This window comes from Saccopteryx leptura, chromosome 2 (genome assembly GCF_036850995.1).
Source record: "Saccopteryx leptura isolate mSacLep1 chromosome 2, mSacLep1_pri_phased_curated, whole genome shotgun sequence".
NCBI lineage: Eukaryota > Metazoa > Chordata > Mammalia > Chiroptera > Emballonuridae > Saccopteryx > Saccopteryx leptura.
Genome location: NC_089504.1, coordinates 50,732,882 through 50,758,357, shown reverse-complemented (window position 1 = coordinate 50,758,357; position 25,476 = coordinate 50,732,882). Strand labels below are relative to the sequence as shown.

Genomic DNA, 25,476 nt, shown 5'->3' with positions numbered 1-25,476 from the left:
GAACCTTGGGCTCAAGCCAGATACCTTGGGCTTCAAGACAGAGACCTTTGGGCTCAAGCCAGCAACCATGGGGTTATGTCTATGATCCCATGCTCCAGCCAGCGACCCCATGCTCAATCAAGCTGGTGAGCCCTCGCTCAAGCCTGCGACCTCAGGGTTTGAACCTGGTCCTCTGTGTCCCAGTCCAATGCTTTATCCACTGCACCACCGCCTGGTCAGGCTCCTTACTCTTTTTTAACATTCATCTGTGCAACAGCATATTCTAAGCACACATAGTAATAATGTTCATTCTGTCCATAGGTGAAAAAAGTTTGGTGGAACTATGCTTGTACAATTTATTCATTCATTTCATAAACCTCATTATACCTTTAATGAAATATGACATTTTAATTCCTTCATGTTTGTTACTTCAGTAAAGAACATACAATGTAAAGAGAAAAAGTGTCAAACAACCAGAGGTGACAAGCAATCATTGGAAGTATCTTAAATAACAGTTTTATTGGTTTTTGTCACGTATTATTTAATATTTTTTTCGTTAATATTTTAAAATCCTTTCTTGTAACATAATCTAGTTTGTATACCTCTTTTATTATTCTTATTTTAGTATTAAATGCATGAAATAATAAACTACCTTTCAGTATATTGTGTTTATATATATACTTAAAACGGTCGTTAGGGCAGTGAACTGGTTGTTAAAATATCTGAATCTCACCACTGTGCTTATGTGCAGATAGATAGATAGATAGATAGATAGATAGATAGATAGATAGATAGATTTAACTATATAATCAATTTTCCCAATCATGATATAGATCTTCTGAATCTGTATTTCTGAGAGAAGTGTGTTAAAGGTTTTCATTCTGTTTATGGAAATGTCAATTTCTCCTTTATTTCAAACAGTTTATGTCTTATGATCCTATATGGTTTGGTGCATAAAGTTATATAACTGCTGAAACTTCTTTGTAGATTGTACTTTTTAATCAATATAAATACTTCTGTTTGTCCTATTAATTTTTTGACCTGACCTCTAGTTCATTTTACATTAATAGTAGCATCTTGATTTCTACTTCTGAGTTTTCTTATTTTAACTTTGCCTATCCTTTAACGCCAATCTTCTTGTATCTTTTTTTGTTTAGAGGCATATCTTATAATACTGTATAACAGTTTTGTTCTTTGAGTCAATTTGAGTCTAATAAAAAGAAATTAATTCACTCACACTTATTATAATAACTGATATACTATTTTTAGTCTTGTTATTTTATATTTTGGCTTAGTAAGTTTTATTGTTTTATTCTTTTAAAAATTCTATTTCCTTTGATATATTGCTCATTTGATTTTTTCACCTTTTATTTTTCTATAGTATAATTTATATATATTCTTTTTCTCTTATTTACTCTACTAATGGATACTTTAAGCTTTTAAAAAATATATTTGTCCCTATATTTCTTACTTCATTGCTATTATTGCTACAGAAACTAAATATGATCTTTCATATTCAGTGCAGTGTTTCTGGAATTAAGCAAGCTAGAACAGAATTTTTTTTTTCTTAGAAACAATATTGTGGCCCTGCTGGTTGGCTCAGAGGTAGAGCACTGGCTTGGTGTGTGGATGTCCCAGGTTCAATTCCCGGTCAGGGCACACAGGAGAGGTGACCATCTGCATCTCCCCTCTATACCTCCCCCCCTTTCTCTGTCTCTCTCTTCCCCTCCTGCAGCCATGACTTGATTAGATTGAGCAAGTTGGCCCTGGGTACTGAAGATGGCTCCATGACCTTACCTCAAACACTAAAACAGCTCAATTGAGGAGGAATGGAGCAACGGCCCCAGATGGGCAGAGCATCACCCAGTAGAAGGCTTGCTAGGTGGATCCTCCCAGTCAGGTTACATGTGAGAATCTGTCTCTCTGCCTTCCTCACCTCTCACTTTATATATAAAGAAAAGAAAGAATATTGTAAATAACAGTTTACCATAATGATAATAATAACAACTAATGTTTTCATAACGTTTTCTAGATATCAGGCACTCTGCCAAGTACTTTACTCATTATGTCGTTTAGTCCTCAGTAAAACCCTGTGAGATATATACTATTACTACCCTTATTTTACAGTTAAGGAGACAGAGATATAAAGAATTGTAATTCAAACCTATATGTCCAGGTACACTATGAGATTAATTTGTATATCTACTACTACTTAGATAATTTCTTTTTTGACAGTGACATTTTACTAATTTTTTGCATGCTTGGCAATTTTTAATTGGATGTTGGAAATTGGATGTTATATTGTTGCATTTTAGTTTAGTTTTGTTTTTTTTTTTTTGTATTCTTTAATTTTAGAGTATTAGAGAGCCCAGAAATAGATCCACACAAACATGTTCAAATGCCTTTGACAAAAGTGCAAAAGCAATTCAATAGAGGAAAAATAAACTTTCAACAAATGGTGTTGAACTGTTCACAGTGGCCAAGACATGGAAACAACCAAAAAGCCCTTCAATAGAAGACTGGATAAAGAAGATGTGGCACATATATACTATGGAATACTACTCAGCCATAAGAAATGATGACATCAGATCATTTACAGCAAAATGGTGGGATCTTGATAACATTATACGGAGTGAAATAAGTAAATCAGAAAAAAACAAGAACTACATGATTCCATACATTGGTGGAACATAAAAACGAGACTAAGAGACATGGACAAGAGAGTGGTGGTTACCAGGGGTGGGGGGAGGGAGGACGCAGGAGGGAGGGAGGGAGAGAGTTAGGGGGAGGGGGAGGGGCACAGAGAAAACTAGACAGAGGGTGACGGAGGACAATCTGACTCTGGGTGAGGGGTATGCAACATAATTTAATGACAAGATAACCTAGACATGTTTTCTTTGAATATATGTACCCTGAATTATTAATGTCATCCCATCAACATTAATAAAAATTTATAAAAAAAAAAACAAAAAAAAACAACAAATGGTGTTGAAGCAATTGGACAGCCACTCTGGAAAATAGTTTGACAGTTTCCTCAAACACTAAACATAAGACTACTACACCACTGAGCAATTGCACTCCTGGGCATTAGTACCAGAGAAGTTAAATATATGTTCACACAAAAACCTGTTCATAGCAACTTTATTCATAATAGCCAAAATTAGGAAACAATTGACATATCCTTCAATGTTTGAATGGAATGGTTAAATAAACTGTGGTATATCCATATCATGGAATACCACTTACCCAATAATAAAGAGAAACAAAGTACTGATACATGTAACGACATTGATGCATCTCTAGAGAATCATGCTGAGTGAAAAAAGCTAACTCAAAGGGTTATATATACATATTTATATACTGTAGTATTCCACTTAGATAACATTCTTAAAATGACAAAAATTAGAAAAATGTAAACATATGCCAGTGTTTAAGAAAGTTGTATAAGAGGGAAAATAGGCATGGCTATAAAAGGGCAACATGAATGATCCTTCTGGTGATGGAGATGCTCTGGATCTAGACAGTATCAATGTAAATTTCCTGCTTGTGATGTTATACTATAGTTTTGCAAGATGTTACCATTGGGAAAATTCTCTGTATTACTTCAAGATTTTATGTATTATTTCCTCTAACTACATGTGAGCTAATTTATCTCAAAAAAAATTTTTTTTTAAATCTTTTTATTTTGAAACATTTATGGTAGTTATTCCACCAATAATTACTAGCTTAGAGAAAAGGTTCTCAACAAGGAGTTATTTTGCTCCTCGTGGGACATTTAGCAATGTCTTGAGACATTAGGTAGAGACTAGCAATGCTGCTAAACATCCTGCATTACAATGAAAGTCCCCTGTATCAAAGAATTATTCAACATAAAAATGTTAATGTTAGATAAAACTGACTTAGAGTGAATAATTTTGTAACACAAAGCAATCCATTTTATTTAACTTAGATTAGAGATAACACTTCTTAATAGTGGACATTTAATTAGTACATTGTTAAAAAATAGCTTGGGCAACAGTATTGTAATGCCTCTTAAAATGCATTTCAGGCTAAAAGTATTGCAGCTTCGTAATGCCTCTTAAAATGCATTTCAGGCTAAAAGTATTGCAGCTTCGTAATGCCTCTTAAAATGCATTTCAGGCTAACAGTATTACAGCTATGCTCTTTGACACAGAACTTGGGTATCTTGCTTATGCAATCATCTTTGTTTTAAAGCTAGCTCAAAATGATTTTTTTTTAATCAGAAAGTGCACCCTGAACCCACCTCTATGTGAAGGTGGGATGACTTTATTGCATTTTGTTGTTAGATTACTCAAAGATCATAAAAGGAAGCCGGTCATAACAGCACTTCATTAGAGTTTGTTATTATAGAACTTTATTGTGCATTTAAAATATTTACACTTAAAATACTTGGTAAGCTACAAAACCTTGAACTCAGATACATAATCTTGAACTCACTATGCCTTAATAACTATCAGAAACTTGATTTAGAGAAATAATACTTTTGAAAATTATCTGTAGGATAAGTAACCTATTTATTTCTTTCCATGCTATTGAATATATCTCAGTATGAAACATAGATCATTATAAAAGTCATTCCTTAAGCTGCAATACAGTGTGTCCGTAAAGTCATGGTGCACTTTTGACCAGTTACAGGAAAGCAACAAAAGACGTTAGAAATGTGAAATCTGCACCAAATAAAAGGAAAACTCTCCAGTTTCATACCTATTCAGTGCAGTTCGATGTGGGCTCACACACAGATTTTTTAGGGTTCCTTAGGTAGCTATCCTGTATAGCCTCTACAGACTCATCACTGACTGATGGCCTACCAGAACGGGGTTTCTCCACCAAACTGCTGGTTTCCTTTAACTGCTTATCCCACCGAGTAATGTTATTCCTATGTGGTGGTGCTTCGTTATAAACGCGCCAATATTCACGTTGCACTTTGGTCAAGGATTCGAATTTAGCGAGCCACAGAACACACTGAACTTTCCTCTGTACTGTCCACATCTCGACTGGCATGACCGTGGGCTGCTCCGCCATATACACGGTGTTACATCATCATTTGCACATGCGCACATGCTGCCACATCATCCTACAGAAACTGGGAGGGTTTTCCTTTTATTTGGTGCAGATTTCACATTTTTATCGTCTTTTGTTGTTTTCCTGTGACCGGTCAAAAGTGCACCCTGACTTTATGAACACATTGTATATGGTCTACCTATCCCTACCCCATTCATTAATTCAATAAATGTTTATTTGCCAGAAACAATGCTGGATGCTAGGGATGTGGCAATAAACAAAACATAGGAGTTTACTGCATTCAGGGAGTACCAATTAGTTATTGCTGTATAGCAAACTACCCCTAAATTCAATGTTCTAAGAAAAATTATTATTATTATTATTATTGAAGCTTTCCAAACACAAGGCTGAGTGGTAGCCAAACTAAGCTTGTTGAGACTACTGGGGCAACTCTGGTGACTGGGCACCGCCCCATGCAGTGTTCATCCTCTAGTAGCCTAGTCCATGTGTGTCCTCATTGCAATGGCCACAAGGGAGAGAGCAAGTCTGACTGTGCGAGTGCTTTTCAAGCTTTCCTTGAATCTCATGGAGTCAAGGTTTGGGCTGGATGCACCACCATAATACGAAGTTTAATGACAACTAGAGACGGGTGAAATAATATACCCAATGTTGAAATGGTTATAGAAGGAGACAGAAAATAAATATACATTATGAGAAGTAGTAATAAGTACTGTGAGAAAAAATAAAGAAGGCAGAATATAGAAATAATGACAAGGGGTGAAGTACAGGTGGAGGGATGGTTGGTGCAATTTTTGATAGAATGGTCAAGGAAAGCCACTTTGATTAGGAGATATTTGAAGAAAGACCTTAATGTGAGGAGGACTCATTTAGGGAATTCGAGGAATACAGACTACAGGAACAAAACAAAAAATAGATTTATGAAATAAGGAAATAAAACTGAGGTGAAAAGAAAACTCAGCTGGAAGCAGTACACTCCCTTTGGACCATATGGTTGCATGACCACTTTTGTGCATTTATTTAATGCGTTTCCTGGGTTGCAAAGACACACAAACTTCATTTACTGTTCCCATCATTTACAAGACCTCTAGTCTGATGATAAAATCAGTATTCCAAGCTGAGGCAGTCACCATGTTTGCTTTTCATACCAAATGTAATGATGAACTTTATGCAATTAAGGAAAAAGTCAAATAGTTTTTATTGGGCATTGCCACTAAAAGATAAGGTATAATTTTATACCTAAATCTTTTGAACCTCCTCAAAGAGTAGCTCAAATGCTAGGCATAACCAGTGAGTAGAATTAAACCTTTGTTTCGGAACTGATCCATGAACAATAAATGTTAGAGAAACAAAGCCAAATTTACAGACAATAACATAAAATTGCAATCAATTAAATATTTTTAAAAGAGATATTAATCTGCATAAAAAGTAAAATAATTCCTAGTATTCATAATTAACACTCAAATAAAGAAAAAACAAATCAATAGTTAAAATATGTGTTTAAAATGTCATAAATGAATTATCAATTTTGATTTTCTAATCTGAAGTTTGATTGAAATATGCTTAGGATTTATTTTTTAATATATAATAATTTATAATCCCTACCGTTTCAAAAGAAAATTTGTTTAAAAATTGATTAATTTACAGACTAATTTGGAAGAATTTTATGTCAACAATTCCACTAGATGGTGCTCTTATAACTAACTTCCTGTATGGAAAAACTAAAGTTTGTATCAGTAATTGATGTCTGACTCAGCTAATTTAATACTATAACAAAACCAAATTAGTGTATGTGACTCAGAATTTCCTTGGCCATAAAAAGCACAGTGTGTAATCAAAGAACACTAAAAATGCGATAACTAATTGATGGGGACTACTTTTACTGACATTGGGAAAATACTACCATTACTTTCAAAGAAGAGATTCTGGGAACATTATGTTGTACCCTTTGGGAAATAAGACCTTACTAAATGTGAACATAGAAAGTTTTAGACAATGTCAAGTTTTACTTAAGTAATTGTTGAATTAAACTAAATATTTTATTATTTATTTATTTGCTTTTATTAAGTGAGAGGTGAGGAGGCAGGAAGACAGAGAGATAGACTTCCACATGTGCCCCAACCAGGATCCACCCTGCTAGCCCCATTTAGGGCCATTGCTCTACCCATCTGGGGCTGCTGATTCATTGCTCAGCAACCAAGCTATTTCAGTACCTGAGGCAAGGCCATGAAGCCATCCTCAGTGACCAGGGCCAACTTCTTCTAACCATTTGAGCCATGGCTATGGGAGGAGAAGAAAGAGGGAGAGAGAGAAAAGGAGGAGGTATGGAGAAGCAGATGGTCACTTCTCCTGTGTGTCCTGACCAGGAATCAAACCTGGGACTTCCACATGCTGGGCCGACACTCTACCGCTAAGCTAACCATCCAGGGCCTAAACTAAATATTCTAAATAAAAACACACTGCCAGTAGCCTTTTTTTTGCTTTTAAAAATCTATTCTCTGTCTTTGATACTACATGTGAGTTTTATGTATACTATACATATATAATATATATGTGAATTAAATATATAAAGTATATAAGCTATATATGATATATATGACAAAATTATTAAAATATTAGAGCATATTATAACTTTTACATCACATCCCCATGTATACATTGTGTTCAAACTGGGAAACAAGGGATTTGTTTTCTCATATCCCCATATATATCCTTATGGTGTTAGTAATGGTATATCTTCTTTTTTCTTTTCTTTTTTTTTTTTTCTTCTGAAGCTGGAAACCGGGAGAGATAGTCAGATAGACTCCCGCATGCACCCGACCGGGATCCACCCTGCACGCCCACCACAGGGTGACGCTCTGCCCACCAGGGGGCGATGCTCTGCCCCTTCGGGGCGTAGCTCTGCCGCGACCAGAGCCACTCTAGCGCCTGGGGAAGAGGCCAAGGAGCCATCCCCAGCGCCCGGGCCATCTTTGCTCCAATGGAGCCTTGGCTGTGGGAGGGGAAGAGAGAGACAGAGAGGAAGGAGTGGGGGGGGGGTGGAGAAGCAAATGGGCGCTTCTCCTATGTGCCCTGGCCGGGAATCGAACCCGGGTCCCCCGCACGCCAGGCCGATGCTCTACCGCTGAGCCAACCGGCCAGGGCCAGTAATGGTATATCTTAACAAGATTTATAGACATACATAAAGTTAGAAAACAGTTGTATATATAGTTTTTTCAATATCTATTAATAGATTAGCATATCTCCAGGCAAGTAGTTGTTAAATAGAGAAAGCAGAGACAACCTGTAATTAAAGCAGTCAGAAAATAGGATATGTGGAGGTGATTGGTTTATTTCTGGATCAGTTAAGATTTTTACCAGGAATGATATTATATTATGATGATAAAAGCATATACTAGAACAAGAAGAGCTTAAATATTACAAAAATACAGAAAATAATGTGAGCATTTATTGAATTAATGAACCCTCACTGACAATGAGTATCATGAATTTAATTTTCTAACAAAAAAGCATACTACTTATAAACGTAAGGTTCAAATTTGCTACTAATCCTTTGATATTAAAATCTACTCTTTTAAAATGACTTTGGTTAGGCATCTCTTAGTTGGTGAATCAAAAGACTTTGCAAGTTCTCCCTAGTAGCCACTTTAGATGACTTTTGTGAGTGTTTATCATTCTTGACATCTCTACAATTTTGATGTTGCTGACCACCTCCTATAAATTCTATGTCATCCCACTCTAAATACACTGACTACTGTACTGGCCTCTTCTCTCACATCCACTTGACTCTCCCCTAAATGAGAATGTTGCTTCACTGTTCAATCTTTGGTCTGCTTTTCTCTATATATATTCCTTTACTCCCAAGTGCTATCCACAGATGGAGTATGGATAATTGCTCCTTTGTACGGAACTCTCAAGAATTCCACCTCTTGTCCTAGACTCTCACTGCAACCTCATTTCTCAATTTTTATCATTAGACAAATTACACTGTGTTCTGAAATTTCCCCCTAGATTTCAAATCTCATGGATCCAATCCATATCTGACCTACTCTTCATCTCCTATAAAACCAATGCCTTGTTTTTCCATTCCAGTTACTATGAATGACATATTCTTGGGATTATTTTTTTTTTCTGTATTTTTCTGAAGCCGGAAACGGGGAGATACTGACTCCCGCATGCGCCTGACCAGGATCCACCCGGCACGCCCACCAGGGGGCGATGCTCTGCCCCTCCAGGGCGTCGCTCTGTTGCGACTAGAGCCACTCTAGCGCCTGGGGCAGAGGCCGAGGAGCCATCCCCAGTGCCCGGGCCATCTTTGCTCCAGTGGAGCCTCGGCTGCGGGAGGGGAAGAGAGAGACAGAGAGGAAGGAGAGGGGGAGGGGTGGAGAAGCAGATGGGCGCTTCTCCTGTGTGCCCTGGCCGGGAATCGAACCCGGGACTTCTGCACGCCAGGCCGACACTCTACCACTGAGCCAACCGGCCAGGGCCTTCTTGGGATTATTTTACTTATGTAATTAGTTTCCAAAGCTCATAAATTATACCTTTAAAAGGGCTCCACTTACATCAACTTTCACACTGGTCAGTGCCTCCTATCTGCATGTGTCAGATTATTTGCATTAACAGATGGGTTGGGTAGAGTAGGTAAAGCAGAGTGACAGGGGCTGGCCTGAGAAATACACACTGAGATGCTCAATCTCTGTAGAAAGTCTTAATGGAAGTGCGCACACGTGCACAAACACACACACACACACACACACATACACATACACATACACACAATCACACTGCCTTCATTTATGTCAGTGGTGCACCAAGAGAGGAAAGAGAATAGAAGCAAGAAATCAAGACAGTGGTCAATATTTAAAAGTTCAAATAGGCAGAGTTCATATCTGGGAGGACTTTCAAATTCTATCTAAATCAAGAGTGGCTCGGGAATTGGGGATTGAACTGAAGAAACAAGGAGGGGCTAGTATCAATGGATTCAGTTTGTAGTAAGCCACCTGACCCACTCTGCGCCACAGGACCATTAAGCACAGACCCCCAGCACGTCATATTCGTAGCCGATCTCCTGCACCCTTCATTGTGTGCATCTCACACTTCGCTTCCTGATCTGTTCCAGATTATCCCAGCCCTTGATCCTTGGACTCATTACCTATTTATAGACTACTGCTGCCAGTCCTGACACATAATTTGATCTCTGGCCCTGAGTCTGGCTTCTGTCCTCACCCACAATTCGCTTTTACTCCCTTTCATTCTCCTGCTTCCTTCCTCAGCCCAACATTTCCCCTCACTCGTACTGCTCATGCTTAATCGCAGATCCTGACTCTGAGAGGGATAAGTACAAGTGAACTGCTAACAAGGTATAAAGTTGCCAAGTAGTGAAAGAGTGAAAAAAAAAGAGTAAAATGAACTAACAAGCAAAATAGAGAAAGACAAATTGATAAAGAGCAGGCTGACAGTTATTGGGGGGGGGGGGTCTAGGTAAGGGAGGGCATGGAGGAATTGAGCAAAAAAAGACAAAAAAACCTCATGGATATGGACAACAGTGAGGTGATTGCCGGGGGTGGGGAAGGTGGAGGCGGGAATGGGGGGATAAATGGTGATGGACAAAGACTTGGAGGGGGATGAACACACACTACAGTGTACTACAGAAGATACATAGTAGCATTATGCAGTTGAAACCTGTACACTTTGTTAAGCAGTGTCACCCTGTTGATCAAATAAGTTCAAATATGATATATATGTTTTCTCGCTTATAGTTTGCATTGGGTGTGAAGGACAGGCAGGGTTGCTATAGCCTGAGGCTTAGTTTTAAGACTAAGCTTTTCCCCACACCCTTGACTGATTGCATGATATGGGGTGGTGCACTCTCATGAGGAATCCCATCATGCCTCAAATAAGTGACTTTGTATCAGAGACTTTCTTATTTGTATATTGGATTAAAGGTTTTGATTTCTACACTATAAAATGGGGGCAGACTGGGAGCTTGCTCTCTTGGTTCCTGAGATTAGCATTAGAGAGCAGAGCAGAGAAAGGCCACGTGGAGGAGGCCAGGAGAAGCAGCCAAGATAGTGGAGAGCTGAGTGAGAAGCCAGTTTGTGCAGGGAGAAGGAAGGAGATAGGGAACAGAGGTGAATAAGTCTGGTGAGCTAGAAACCTTTGATTCTAGGAAACTCGGATAAGTCAAGTAGCTTTGTGAGCGCTGAGTGAGTGAGTTATCGAGCCCAGTGTGTGTTTTTACTTGCCCGCCGAGTGCAAGCTAGGATTAAAGATGATGACCACCAGTTCTAGGCTCCATTGTTTTCATTACCGTCTGTCCGAATCCAATGCGAACCTGCATGTGAATGGCCACGATGGCGGCTCCTGGCCTTATACACCCCAATAAATTCAGTTGAAAAAAAGAGAGTGAGAACTTTAACGTATTGCCCAGGTAGTTATTGCAGGAAGTGAATATAACTCCAAGGGTTGAATGAGCTAAGCGACAGACTTGGAAACTTAGAAGAGAAGTCCTTGGGCTGAAACTCAGACCTCTAAGGAGATGGCTGCTTGGCTGGGTGTCTCTATCAGGGGAGATGGTGATGTTGGTTCTGCTGTCTCTGAGATGGTACAGTGATGCTAATTGTGCAAGTTGGGGGAATGCAAGTCCGATTCAGGTGCTACTAAGGAACTGCGGATGTCTGGGTAGGTGCTGAGGTGCTGCTCACAATAAACAGAAGTAGACAGGAAGCCCCATAAGGAACAAACAGAAAGGAGCAAGTCCTTTCTTTCTTCTCCAGCCCCTTCACCACCCCATCTTGTCAGAGCCCAACTAGGAGCCAGCTGTGGAAGATGAATGTGTGCCCCAGCATCATAGAGCAGAATATATGTAGAAGGGTAAGTTTGGCGCTGAGCGACAATAATTCAGTACCCAGCTGCTATGCTTTTCCTGCCTTCCACAAATATGTGAGTGCTAACCATATTCTAGGATAGAACCATGAGTAAAACAATAATATTAATTTTTCTTTGAGTAGCTTACATTATATTATACACATTATAGTGGGGAGAGATAGATAGATAAGAAAGAAATAAAAAATATAGCATGGTAGGTGGTAGGTGGTAAGTGGTCCGAGGAAAGATAAAGCAGGGAAGGTGACAGTGCTGAGGGGTGGAGAGACAGCAGGTATCAATTTGAACCAGGCAGTTCAAGGAGGAGCTGAAAAAAAGACAAGAGAGCAAAGACAGAGGAAGTGAGTCATGCAAATTGAGGAAAGAGCATTCTAGATAAGGTTAGGGTAGAGGGAAAGGAGAGCCTTATCTACCATTGTCAAGGCTGTGCCCATCACCAGGGTGATGGGAGCAGTTCTAGAGCACAGAAGTGACATGATCTGACTTATGTTTTTGAAGGATCCTTCTGGGTGCTCTTTTGAGATTAGACTGGCCTTCCTGGATTCACTCAGTCCTGCCAAAGGGACTTTAATTCTGAATCTAGAGTCTTGCCTTCCACATGCACTGTTTCTCTCTCTCTGTACCTGCCTCTCACAGCACTGCAGTGGTAGGCGACAGCCAAGGCTCCAGTCCCTCTGCTCCTGGGGCTGGAACTTCACTCTACATTCACAACCTCAGCTTTTTGCTTTGTTTTGTTTTTTGCACCTGCTGAATAATCTCCCCTGGAATCAGTCTTGATATATTAATCTACTTATCTGGTGGTATGTTTGGTCTTCTGAGAGTTGAGGGTGCCTTCATATACAACATTTGTTATTTCTTTCAACAGCTATGTATTGAAAACCTACTATGTGTCAAGTGCTCATGTAGATACTGGAGCTACGACAGTGAACTAGATCCATTATTAGCTTCCTGTTCTAGAAGTGGCAGTGGGGGTTGACACAGAATTTATTTTTCTTCTTTTCCAAGTGAGAGGAGGGGAGACAGAGAGACAGACTCCCACATGCACCCCGACCAGGATCCACCTGGCAACCCCTCTCTGGGGCTGATGCTCTACCCATCTGGGACTATGCTCGCAACCAAGATTTTTAGTGCCTGAGTCAGAGGCTCCACAAAGCCATCCTCAGCACCTAGGGCCGATGCGTTCAAACCAGTCAAGCCATGGCTGCAGGAGGGGAAGAGAGAGAGAGGCAAAAGAGGGGGAGGGCTGGAGAAGCAAATGGGTGCTTCTCCTATGTGCCCTGACTGGGAATCAAACCTGGGACATCCACATGCCAGGCAGATGCTCTATCACTGAGCAAGCTGGTCAGGGCCGAGACAGAAATTTTTAAAATCTATTTGGAAGATAATTTCACACAGTGATAAATGAGATGAAGATCATAAGGTGAATATGACAGTGTGATTGCTGGCTGCTTGAGACTGAGCAGTCAGGGAAGAACTTTTTGATTAGGTTATATTTAGATAGAAACTTGAATGACAAGCAACCAGTAAATCTAGGATCAGCAAACACTGATGGACATCAGCATTTGGGACTCCTCTTTATGTGAGGAAGTTGCTTAGTCATTTTAGATACATGGAGCCAGAGGAAGGTGTTTGAAAACTGCTTATTATATACATCTCTCTCACTTATAGTTTACTGAGGATCACAGAGTAATTGATCTTTTAATACGTATGTTCTGATAAGGTATCACATACAGGTACTTCTTCTTGAACATTTTACCAAGTATCATACACAGGGATATTAAAACATCATGTAGAATTTCAACTCTCAGGCTCATTTCATGCTCAGTGGCACCCACTATAAGGCCCCAAGTTAGAAGAACCTTTAAAAATTATTTTAAAATAACTATAGGTTTATAGAAAGTTATAAAAAAATATTTTACAGGGAGATCCCATGTACCTTTAATCCAGTTTCCCCTAATAATAACACCTTGCATAACTATAGTGCAATATCAAAACTAGGACATAAAGAGATAGGTACCATCCATGGAGCTTATTCAAATTTTACCAATGTATATGCACTTATTTGTGTGTGTGTATAGTTTTATGCTTTTATGTAACCACTGCCACAATCGAGAAACAGAAGTGTTTCATAAACACAGGGCTCCTCCCTGCTATCCATTTGTAACTACAGCCATCCTTCCTCCCCATACCTAACCATTGACAACTGCTAATGTTTTTTAATTCTATAAATTTATTTTAAGAATGTTTTATAAATAGAATCATACAGTTTTCACTCGGCATGAGGCCTATGATCCACCTAAGCTGTTGTATGCATTGACAGTTCATTCCTTTTTATTGCTGAGTAATATTCCATGGTGTGGATGAACTATATACAGTTGGTTTAACTATTCATCTGTTCAAAAACATTTCGGTTTTTCCAAGTTTTTGCCTATTATGAATAAAGCCTCTATAAACATTCATGTGCAAGTTTTGTCTGTATACAAGTTTTCTGTTCTCTGGGATTTTCTTCAGGAATTCAATTGCTGGTTTGTATGGTAGATACATGTTTATTTATTTTATTTTAAAGAAACTGCCAAACTGTTTCTCAGAGTGGCTGTACCATTTCACATCCCCGTAGTGCATGAATCATCCAGTTGCTCTGCCTCTTCACCAGCATTTGGTGTTACCACTTTTCCTTTTTTAGCCATTTTGGCAGCTATGTAGTGATAGTGCTACCTCATATGTGGTTTATTCATGTCCTAAAATAGCTAATAATATTGACGATATTTTCATGTGTTATGGCCATGTGTTTATCCTTTTTAGGAAATGTCTGTTCACGTGTTTTGGCAAACTTTTGAAAGTCCACAAACGTTTCTCTGTCAATTCTCCACCAAGGTTGGGACCTTGCTCACAAAGTTTAGTTAGGTCTAATTTTTGGTTGACCCTCTAACTCTGAATCTTAAGGAACTCTCTTTGGCATTTTTGATCAAAAATGAGTGCCACCTCAGATGAAAGAAAAAAGGCGTAGAATTGCAACCCCGAACTTTTTACGATATGCAGCCGTGTGCCCCAGCGCTGGAAGGGGGAGGGATTTCTACTCCTCGGGAAGAGGTGGGCTTTCCCTTGCTGGGCGTAACCGCCTGCCCCGCCCACGGTGCGGCCTAGACACCGGTCTCCAGGTGGGGGCGGGGTCGGAAAAATCCAGCCGCTCGGGACACTGGCCGCGTTGCCAGGCGATTGGGGACGAGGCGGGGCCCACCGGGAAAAAGAACCAGGCCCCGCACCGAAGGAGCGCGCGTTAACGGGGCGGTGGCGCAGCCCCCCTCGCTCCTTCTTGGGCTGGCGCGCCCGGGTCTGCGCCTCGCTCCGCCCCCGCTGTCCGGGCCGAGCTGCGCACGCGTCAATCGAGCGGCCGCCTCCGCCCCTTTCCCGGCGGGAGGCGGGAGGCAGGAGGCGGGGCGGTGCGTCCCAGACGGGTTGCGCTACTATCGGAGCCGCCCAGGGGCCGGTGAAGCCGGCGGTCTCAAGGGAGGCGTGCGGGAGGGCTAGCGCAAGAAGAAGGTGCGCGGGGTCCGCCCTCAGCGTTCACCGCGCGGCTGAGTAAAATGGTGTTCGAGTCGTTGGTCGTGGACGTGTTGAACCGGTTCTTGGGGGACTACGTGGTGAACCTGGACACGTCCCAGCTCACTCTGGGCATCTGGGGAGGTAACGAGACCGACCGCGCTGTCCCTCAATCCTGACTCCCTCCAGCCACTCATTGCCGGAGCCGGGCCCTGCCTTGCTGGGCCCAGCTTGCCTGGCGGAGCCACCTGCCACCGCCCCCCTCGGGGTCAAGTTACGTAAAGCCGGGCGGCAGTTCCAGGCCTCCGCCCGGCGGTTGTTTATATTAATATTTTGGCAAGGGGATAGGGTCTTGGGTGAAAAGGCCCCCTTTTCCCGAGCCTAGCAGCTGAGGATCCCTACTGGACTCTAAGGGTCTGGAGTTCAAATTTCTGTAATCATGGTTTGGCTTCAGCCGTGCTGGGCGAGGGACAGCGACAGGGCGCACCTGGGCTTGGCCTTATCCTTGTCATTTATCCCCCTTTGGTTGAGAGCTCGCGGAGTGTCGCACGCTGCGTCGCACGTGAAGGCGAGACGCTGTGAGCGGAGACGCCCACTTCCTTCCCCAGCCTCTGGGTGCGGCTGGGCCGTGGTGCGAGCTCCGGCCGCAGGGCCACCCCACCTGGACCCCGGCTTGCTCGCCTGCATTCGGCTGATAACAGAAAGCGAAACTCCTGTGTGTAAGCAGTCAAACGACTGACTGTGTTCCCAACTCACAGCCCCAGCCAGGAATGTGTTGCATTTGTGAGGCTTTGGGGTTTTGTCGATCAGAGTGAATTGCTGAAATTTTTAAGAAACGAGGTGCAGCTGTGTAACATCGCGGACCTGCAAAAGACAGGGATGAACACGCGTTTAACATTGTTTAATAGTTTTAATAGGAGGAGCGAAGCTTTACTTTGTATCTGTTTACTCTAGTATCTTCTACCTTATTTGGAGCCTCATTTTTAGTGCTTCCGTTTTTGTATTATACTTTAAAAATTTTTTTAAAACACCCATTAGAAATTAGATTTCTTCATGAAATGAATTTCCCAGGCCAAAGTTAAGGTTATTTTTTTTGTGTGTGAATAATATGTATATATATATATGTGTGTGTGTGTGTGTGTGTATACTTACACATATACATAAATACGAAATAATTGAACTACTTTTGAATATGCATACACTGTCACAGTACTTCTAAAATATTTATTTTGTTTTTTTTTTCTATTTTATGACACAGTATCAATAGGTAATTTAGTTGATGAAGAAGACCTCTTGTTACTTACTAATCTTGGTACCTAGTACCATGATTGAGAGTGCGACTACAAGAAGTAGGGACATAAGTGCCGGGTCAGCGTCTCTGACTAGTACCAGAAACTTGCATATTGTTTAAGCTGTGCTGCTGCTTATTTGCAAGGTTAAAATAATAAAACGTGTCTCCATGTCTGTCAGAAGGAAGCCTTGAGAACCTTTTGTGGTGTACTTTGGTTTATAGTGGAAGTTTGCTTGTACATACAAGGTGGAGGTTTGTGTGATTTATTCCAGAATTTGTTTTAAAATTTACCTAAGTGAAATTCACTCCAGCTGTCTTGACAAATGCAAAGAGGGGTGTGTCTACCATCACAGTCACCATACAGAAGCATTCCAACAAGACCCCTGAATTCCCTCTGCTGCCTCCTTGCAATCCATTCCACCCAGCTCCCACCCCTTTTCCTGGGAACCACTGATGATGTTTCCATCCCTACAGTGTTGCCTTTTCTAGAGTGCCGTGTACGTGGAATTAAATAGTATGTAGCTTTTGTGGTCTGGTTTCTTTTATTTCGTTTCACTCCTTTCACTTCAGTTCTTACATAAAATGATTTTGAGTCACCGAGGTGTTGCATATATCAGTATTTCATATATTTTTTTAGTGTTTCTGTTGTATGGTTGGACTATAAGTGTTTATCTGTTCAAGGGTTGAAGGCCATTTCAGTTTGGCAATTATGAAGAGCTGCTATCAACCTTCATGTACCGGATTTTGTGTGAACATACATTTTTATTTTATTGGGTAAACACCAAAGAGTGGGATTTTGAGGCCTTATGGTAAGTGGGTATTTAATTTATGTGAAGCAATGAAACTGCTTTTCAAAGTGGCTCTACCATTTCTCAATCTCACCAGCTTGTGTGGGTGCTAAGTTGCTCTGCATCTTCTCACTAGCATTTAGTATTGTCACTTAAAAACTTTTTGGGGGGCCATTCTAATAGGTATATAAAGATAAAATATTTATTTTCTTAGTTTATTTTAAAGATGTTGAACTTCATGTTCAGAATCTTTGCTGTTTGTGTATTTCCATTGAAGTATCTGTTTAGATCTTTTGGTTATTTAAAAATTTTTCTTTTTCTATTGATATTTAATTCACATTAAATTCACCCTTTTAAAATGCTAAGTGTTTTTTTTAGTATGGTTACAACATTGTGCAACTGTCAGTACTAATTCTAGAACATTTTCAACACCCCCAAGATAAACCTCAGACCCATTAACAGTCATGACAAATTTTCACTTAATATTTCTGCACCCCATCTCCGCAACCACTAAATTACTTTGTTTCTATGGATATGTCGGTTCCACACATTTCATTTGAGTGGAATGATACAATATACTTGGCCTTTCATTCCTGGTTTCTTTCACTTATTTTCGAAGTTCGTCCATGTGGTAGCATATATCCATATTCATTTTTATTACTGAACGATATCCCATGGTACGAATACATTCATTTTGTTTATATTTTATTCAGTTGATGGATATTTAAGTTATTCCTACTTTTTTGCTTTTATGAGTAATACTGCTATGAATGTTCATGTACAAATCTTTTTGTGGGCATATGTTTTATTTATTTATTTATTTTTTGTATTTTTCTGAAGTTAGAAGTGGGGTGGCAGTCAGACTCCCACATGCGCCCCTGGGGGGTGGTGCTCCATTGTGGCTGCAACCATTCTAGTGCCTGAGTAGGAGGCCATGGAACCATCCTCAGTGCCCGAGGCCAACTTTGCTCCAGTGGAGCCTTGGCTGTGAGAGGGGAAGAGAGAGACAGAGAGGAAGGAGAGGGGGAGGGGTGGAGAAGCAGATGGGCGCTTCTCTCGTGTGCCCTGGCCGGAAGTCGAACCCGGGACTTCCACACACCAGGTCAATGCTCTACCGCTGAGCTAGCTGGCCAGGGCCCTATGGGCATATGTTTTAAATTCCCTTGGGTATACAGTATATCTAGAAGTGGAATTCTAGTCATATAACTTTTAAGGAACTGCCAGACTCTTTTCCAAGTATTTGTTTTCTTCTATACGCTGTTGAAACATCTGTAGATACTATGGATGTAAAGCCTTTGTCAGATATATGATTTGAAAATATGTTCTGCCACTCTTATCCAGTTTTGTCTTTGCAAAGCAAAATTTTTAAGTTTTGATCAAGTCCAGTTCATTAAAATTTTTTTGAGTCATGCTTTTGATGTTTTATCTATGAAATCTTTGCTTAACCTGAAATTACAAAGATTTTTCTCTGCTGTTTTATCCTAGAAGTTTATAATTTTGTTTTACATTTAGATTTTGATCTATTTTTATATAAGCTGTGGAATACATTTTGTATAAGCTGTGGTTGACATTCATTTGTTTGCATGTAGATGCCAACGTTCAATTGTTCTAGCACCATTAAGTGAAAAGAATATCCTTGGTCCATTCAATATCTTTGCACTTCTGTAATATCAGTAGACTTCTCAGTGGATTTATTTTTGGAATGTAATCTGTGTCAGTGATCTTTGTGTCTATCTTTTTACCAATACCACACTCCATCTTGATAACTAGCTTTATAGTAAGTATTTAAATCAGTTACTGTAATTGATCCCTTTTACTGAAGTCTTTATCAGATTTTAAAATAGGTCAGTATTTTATGTATAAAACTTGATTATATTTTGACAAATGAAGCTTTAAACAATAGCTGGAAATTAAAACCTTTTGAGAACTTAAAAAGTAATGTTTTATAAGCTTAGAGGAGTTTTAAAAAACAGTCTTTGAAAATTAAAATAATAGAAACTAGATGCCGCATAGGAAAAATGCTAAGGTTATGGATGTAATATTTTATGGTCTAATGCAGAAAAACCTATTAGTTTTAAACAGATGCTTTTGGTAAGCTTTTGTGTAATAATCCAGCTGATTTCACTGGTAGTATATTAATGGTGTTATTTAATATTCAGAGGTTATAGGGATGGTTTCATATTTAATAATGGATAGTGCTCTGAAAATTTGTTTTTGAGATGGTTCTTTGGGACTTCCTTAAAACCATTGTTATATATGAGTTAAAAAAATTTTAAAAACTGTAATGTAGCAGAACAGTGTTACTATACTGAGTCCTATAGATTAAGTAGATTAAGTGCACCTAGCATCTATTTTGTGGGAGGGGAAAGAGAAATTGAGCTTCATCTTAACTTGGCAAATTTTGATGTTGGTAAAGTATCCTTTTTCTATACTACTATTTACAAATCTTCACTTTTCTTATATATCAACTATTTAGAGTGGTGGTATTGCTTCATAGACTCATCTGAGATTCATCTTTTTTTTTTTTTTTTTTTTTTTTTACAGAGACAGAGAGTCAGATAGACAGGAACGAAGTGAGATGAGAAGCATCAATCATTAGTTTTTCGTTGCAACACCTTAGTTCATTGATTGCTTTCTCTTATGTGCCTTGACTGTGGGGCCACAGCAGACCGAGTAACCCCTTGCTCCAGCTAGCGACCTTGGGTCCAAGCTAGTGAGCTTTGCTCAAACCAGATGAGTCCGCGCTCAAGCTGGCTACCTCGGGGTCTCGAACCTGGGTCCTCTGCATCCCAATCTGTCACTCTATCCACTGCGCCACCGCCTGGTCAGGCTCATCTTTTAACTTTCCAAAGTGGTCTTAGAATTTCACGTTTCTTTCAAGAGCTAGTCTGCATTAAAATCAGCCGCAGATGCCTACAATTTGATAAATGTTGACATATGTATTAATCTGGGAAACTGTCATTATGATCAAGATAACGAACATATTTGTCACACCCAAAAGATTCCTTGCCCCTATCCCAGAAGCATTCAATATTCTAATTTTTTTCCTACCATATATACCTCTATTTCTGGTTTGCTGAGATATTTTTTCAAGATTGTTAAACTTTGTAAAGTGAATTTTTTGCATGTATTGATAGGATTATCAGATTTTAGTCTTCAGCCATTGATATGATGGATTACATTAATTGATTTTTGATTAGCCTTTCATTTCTGATAATTTGTGTCTCTTATTTTTTTCCTTATTTAACCTGATTAGAGAGTTATAAGTTTTGTTGATCTTTTCTTTCTTTCCTTTTCTTTTTTTTAATGAGAGGCAGGGAGGGAGAGTGCCAGACTCCCATATGCTCCCCCCGAATTCTCCCCAACCAAGATCCACCCGACAACCCTCGTCTGGGGCTGATGTTCTGTTGCTTGGCAACCGAGCTATTTTAGCACCTGAGGTAAAGCCTTGAAGCCATCCTCAGTGCTGGGTTCAACTTGCTTGAACTATTTGAGCCATGGCTGTGGAAGGCAGGGAGAAAGGGGAAGGGAGAGGGAGAGGGAGAGAGAGAGGAGAGGTGGGGGAGGGATGAGAAGCAGATGGTCACTTTTCCTGTGTGCCCCGACCAGGAATTGAACCCAGGACTTCCACATGCCGGGCCGATGCTCTGCTGCTGAGCCAACTGGCCAGGGCTCAATTTTATTGATCTTTTCAAAGAACTAGTATTTGGTGTCATTGATTTTTTCTCTGTTGATATTCTGTATTGAATTTCATTTCATTGATTTGTGGTCTTTTTATTATTTCTTCTACTTTGAATTTAAGTTTCTCTTTTTCTAAAATCCTAAGGTGGAAACTTTGATTATTGACTTTAGACTTTTTCTAATATATGCATTCAATAATGTAATTCTTCCTCTGAGCTCTGCTTTTGCTACATATCACAAATTTTGATAGGTTGTATTTTAATTTGATTCAAAATGTTTTAAGTTACTTTTGAGATGTCTTCCTTGACCTATGTATTATTTCAAATTAGTGTTTATTTAATAATCTTCACATATATTAGGATTGATCATGCTTTCTGTTACCAATTTCTAGTTTATTTCTGTTGTGGCCGAAAAGCAAACTTTGTATGACTTCTATTCTTTAAATTTGTTAGGATATATTTTATGGCCCAGAGTATGGTACACCTTGGTGAATGCTTCATGTGAGCTTGAGAAGAATACATACTGTGCTGTTGTTGGATGAAATGCTCTATAAGTTTTAATTAGATCCCTTTGTTTTTAATTGTGTTTATTTTTAATGTAGGTTTCTTTTTTTAAAAATTTGGTTAACATGTATTTAATTTAATTTATGTATTTATTCATTTTAGAGAGGGGGGGGAGAGAGAGAGAGAGAGAGAGAGAGAGAGAGAGAGAGAGAGAGAGAGAGAAAGGGGTAGGAGCAGGAAGCATCAACTCCCATATGTGCCTTGACCAGACAAGTGCAGGGTTTCGAACTGGCAACCTCAGCATTCCAGGTCGACACTTTATCCACTGTGCCAGCACAGGTCAGGATAATGTAGGTTTCTTGTAGATACCTTATAGTTGGGTTTTGTTTTCTTATCCACTCTGTCAAGTCTCTATTTCTTAATTGTTAATATTACAGGGAGAGTGACAAGAACTGGATTCTTTTTAAGTTTTTTTTAAACATATTTATTTATTTTATATTTTATTTATTTATTTTAGAGAAAGGGGACAGAGAGAGAGAGACAGAGAGAGAGAGACAGAGAGAGACAGAGAGAGAAGGGGAGAGGAGCAGGAAGCATCAACTCCCATATGTGCCTTGACCAGGCAAGCCCAGTGTTTCGAACTGGCGACCTCAGCGTTTGAGGTCGACACTTGACCCATTGCATCACACAGGTCAGGCCAAGACCTTGATTCTGATCTTGAGAGAATTCAGTCAAGAGACAAAATGCAGCAAGGAAGAATTTATTGTCTGTGCAAGAAAAACGTTAAGAAAAGGAATCTTGGAGACAGGTTCAAGGGGTTAGTCTGGGATGAGCTGTTGCTGCCCACTGCTTCCCTGGTTGCAAGTCTTGTGAGGTCCTTTAGAGTTAGGAGAAAGAGAGACACAAGAACAAACGTCCCTGGGAGGGAAGATGAGAAGAAGAAGGAGGAGGAAGGGAAAGGCGTAGGAATTTTAGGGAAGGTCCTAGGGGAGGATCTCAATAGAATATTCATCAGTTTTCCAGGTGTGTTCTTTTTAAGGTCATGTTCTTCACTGACTGGAGTTCTCCACTGACTGGTCATTGATCAGTATAGCTGGACCTGAGGTCAGCTGTGGTTTTCCTTTGTTTGGTTTTGCTGCTTTTCTGGACCTGGAGCTAAAACACAACTGAGTCCCAGATTTTATCTCTAGGCCAGGGGTCCCCAAACTTTTTACACAGGGGGCCAGTTCACTGTCCCTCAGACCATTGGAGGGCTGGACTATAAAAAAAATATGAACAAATCCCTATGCACACTGCGCATATCTTATTTTAAAGTAAAAAAACCAGAACGGGAACAAATACAATATTTAAAATAAAGAACAAGTAAATTTAAATCGACAAACTGACCAGTATTTCAAAGGGGAACTATGCTCCTCTCACTGACCACCAATGAAAGAGTTGTGCCCCTTCCGGAAGTGCGGCGGGGGCCAGATAAATGGCCTTGGGCTGTAGTTTGGGGACCCCTGCTCTAGGCATTAAGGCTTAAAAGTACTCTTATCTGGTTTTCTTGTTTACTCCTCCTCTAAGTGGGTCTAAAGCCCACATGACTAGTGATATGCCAGGGTAGGAAAGGTCAGAGGAGGGTCCAACTTTCATGATCAGCCATATGAAATCCGGGGCTCCACACCTCATGACCAGCTAAGGGAGGAAAGGTCACCTGGGGGTAGGGTCTTTGTTTTCCCAGTTTTTCCCATTGCTAGGCACCTGGAGCTTTGTGCTCTGCGGTCTTTTTGTGCCTGGCCTATCATCCTTGCTCTGCTCAGATCGAACTGCCTACCACATCAACACCATTAATATTTAAAGTGATTATTGATATATACTGCTCACAAAAATTAGGGGATATTTCAAAATGAGTGTGAAGTGATAGAAAAAAAGCATTTGATTTTTATTAACATCAGAAAAGCAAACAAGTCAAAGAAAGTTGTTTGATTATGCAAATGAATGGAAAACCAACTTTTATTTCATTGGTGAAAATACAAAAGGCTGGAAGTACTGTAGTATCTGCATGTTCCGTGAGCGCCTAATTTTTGTGAGTAGTGTAGTTAGGTTAATGGATTTATAGCTATCGTATCTTTAGCTCTTTTCGATTTGTATCATTTGATTTTTTAAATTAATTTTAAAAATTTATTGTGTTAACATGGATGTTTTATTTGCTTTCAAAATCCTTTTTTTTTTTTTTTTTGCCTTCTCTGGTTTTCATTGAGAATTTTGTATGATTTTCTCTTATAATATCAATTTCACTTTAAAAAATATTTTTAATTGTTGCCAGAATTATAGTATACTTTTAATCTAATTCTACTTTATTTATTTATTTATTTTTAAAGAGAGAGACAGAAAAGGAAGAGAGATAAGAAGCATCAAATCGTTGCGGCACTTTTTTTGTTCATTGATTGCTTTCTTGTACTGGGAGCAATCAATGATTGATGCCTTGACTGGGAGCTCAAGGCAAGCCAGTGCTCAATCCAGCGACCTTGGTGTTTCGAACCTGGGTCCTCAGCGTCCCAGGTCAACACTCTATCTACTTCACTACCACCTAGTCAGGTTAATTCTACTTCTAAGTAATACTAGACTGCTTCATCCTTATAACAGAATATTGCAGTCTGTTCTTTCTGCCTGTTATAACGTTGCTTTCATTCATTTCACTTATCTGTAAACTGTATTCAGTGCACTGTTGCTATTATTGTTTTGAACAGTTTTTTACCCATTTTGAGTTAATTTTTGGATATGGTGTATAGCTTTGGTATTGAATTAATATTGATCTCATAGATTGATTTTGGAAGTATTCCTTTCACTTCAAATTTTTGGAAGAGTTTGAGGAAGATTGGCATTTTTTTTTTAAATGTTTGGTAGAATTCACAGTGAATCCATGTGGTCCTGTGCTTTTTGTTGTTGCTAGGAGGTTTTTGATTACTGATGAAATCTCCTTGCTCATTTTAGGTCTGTTCATATTATCCAGGGGTAGTCAACCTTTTTATACCTACTGCCCACTTTTGTATCTCTGTTAGTAGTAAAATTTTCTAACCACCCACCGGTTCCACAGTAATGGTGATTATAAAGTAGGGAAGTAACTTTATAAAATTTATAAAGCAGAGTTATAGCAAGTTAAAGCATATAATAATAATTACTTACCAAGTACTTTATGTTGGATTTTCACTAAGTTTGGCAGAATAAATCTTTATAAAACAACTTAACTATAGTTAAATCTATCTCTTTATTTATATATACTTTGGTTGCTCCACTACCGCTCACCATGAAAGCTGGAATGCCCACTAGTGGGCGGTAGGGACCAGGTTGACTACCACTGATATTATCGGTATTTTATATTTTATTACTGTTAAGGTTGTGTTGCTAGGATTCTATCCATTTCATCTATGTTATTCAATTTGTTGACATACAGTTGTTCATAGTACTCTCTTATAATCTTTTTTGTATATGTAAAGTGGATAGTATTGTCCAGTTCATTTATTATCTTAATTTGACTCTTCTTTCTTCTTAGCCTAGCTATAGATTTATCAATTTTGTTGATTTTTTTTTTTGAATAACCAACCTGTGATTTCATTGATGTTCTCTATTGGTTATCTCTTCTATATTTTGCTTATCTCTTCTAATCTTTATTATTTCAATGTCTGGTAGCTTTAGGTTTAATCTTTTCTATTTCTTTAAGGTGTAGATTTAAATTGTTAATTTTGCATATGTATTCCTTTTTAATGAAACATTTATACCTATAAAT

At 39.3% G+C, this 25,476-nt stretch overlaps 1 protein-coding gene across 5 annotated transcripts in view; it reads left to right on the top strand.

The window, feature by feature from the left end:
* The first annotated feature begins 15,348 nt into the window (after window positions 1–15,348).
* The window catches only part of VPS13A (vacuolar protein sorting 13 homolog A), a 244,743-nt gene continuing 234,615 nt past the window's right edge, over window positions 15,349–25,476 (top strand). For all 5 annotated transcript variants that reach the window (XM_066367951.1, XM_066367950.1, XM_066367953.1 and 2 more), the window contains exon 1: window positions 15,349–15,588. In XM_066367951.1, the coding sequence (XP_066224048.1) occupies window positions 15,489–15,588 (100 nt within the window). In that variant the 5' untranslated portion in view covers window positions 15,349–15,488. The remainder of the gene's footprint in view (window positions 15,589–25,476) is intronic.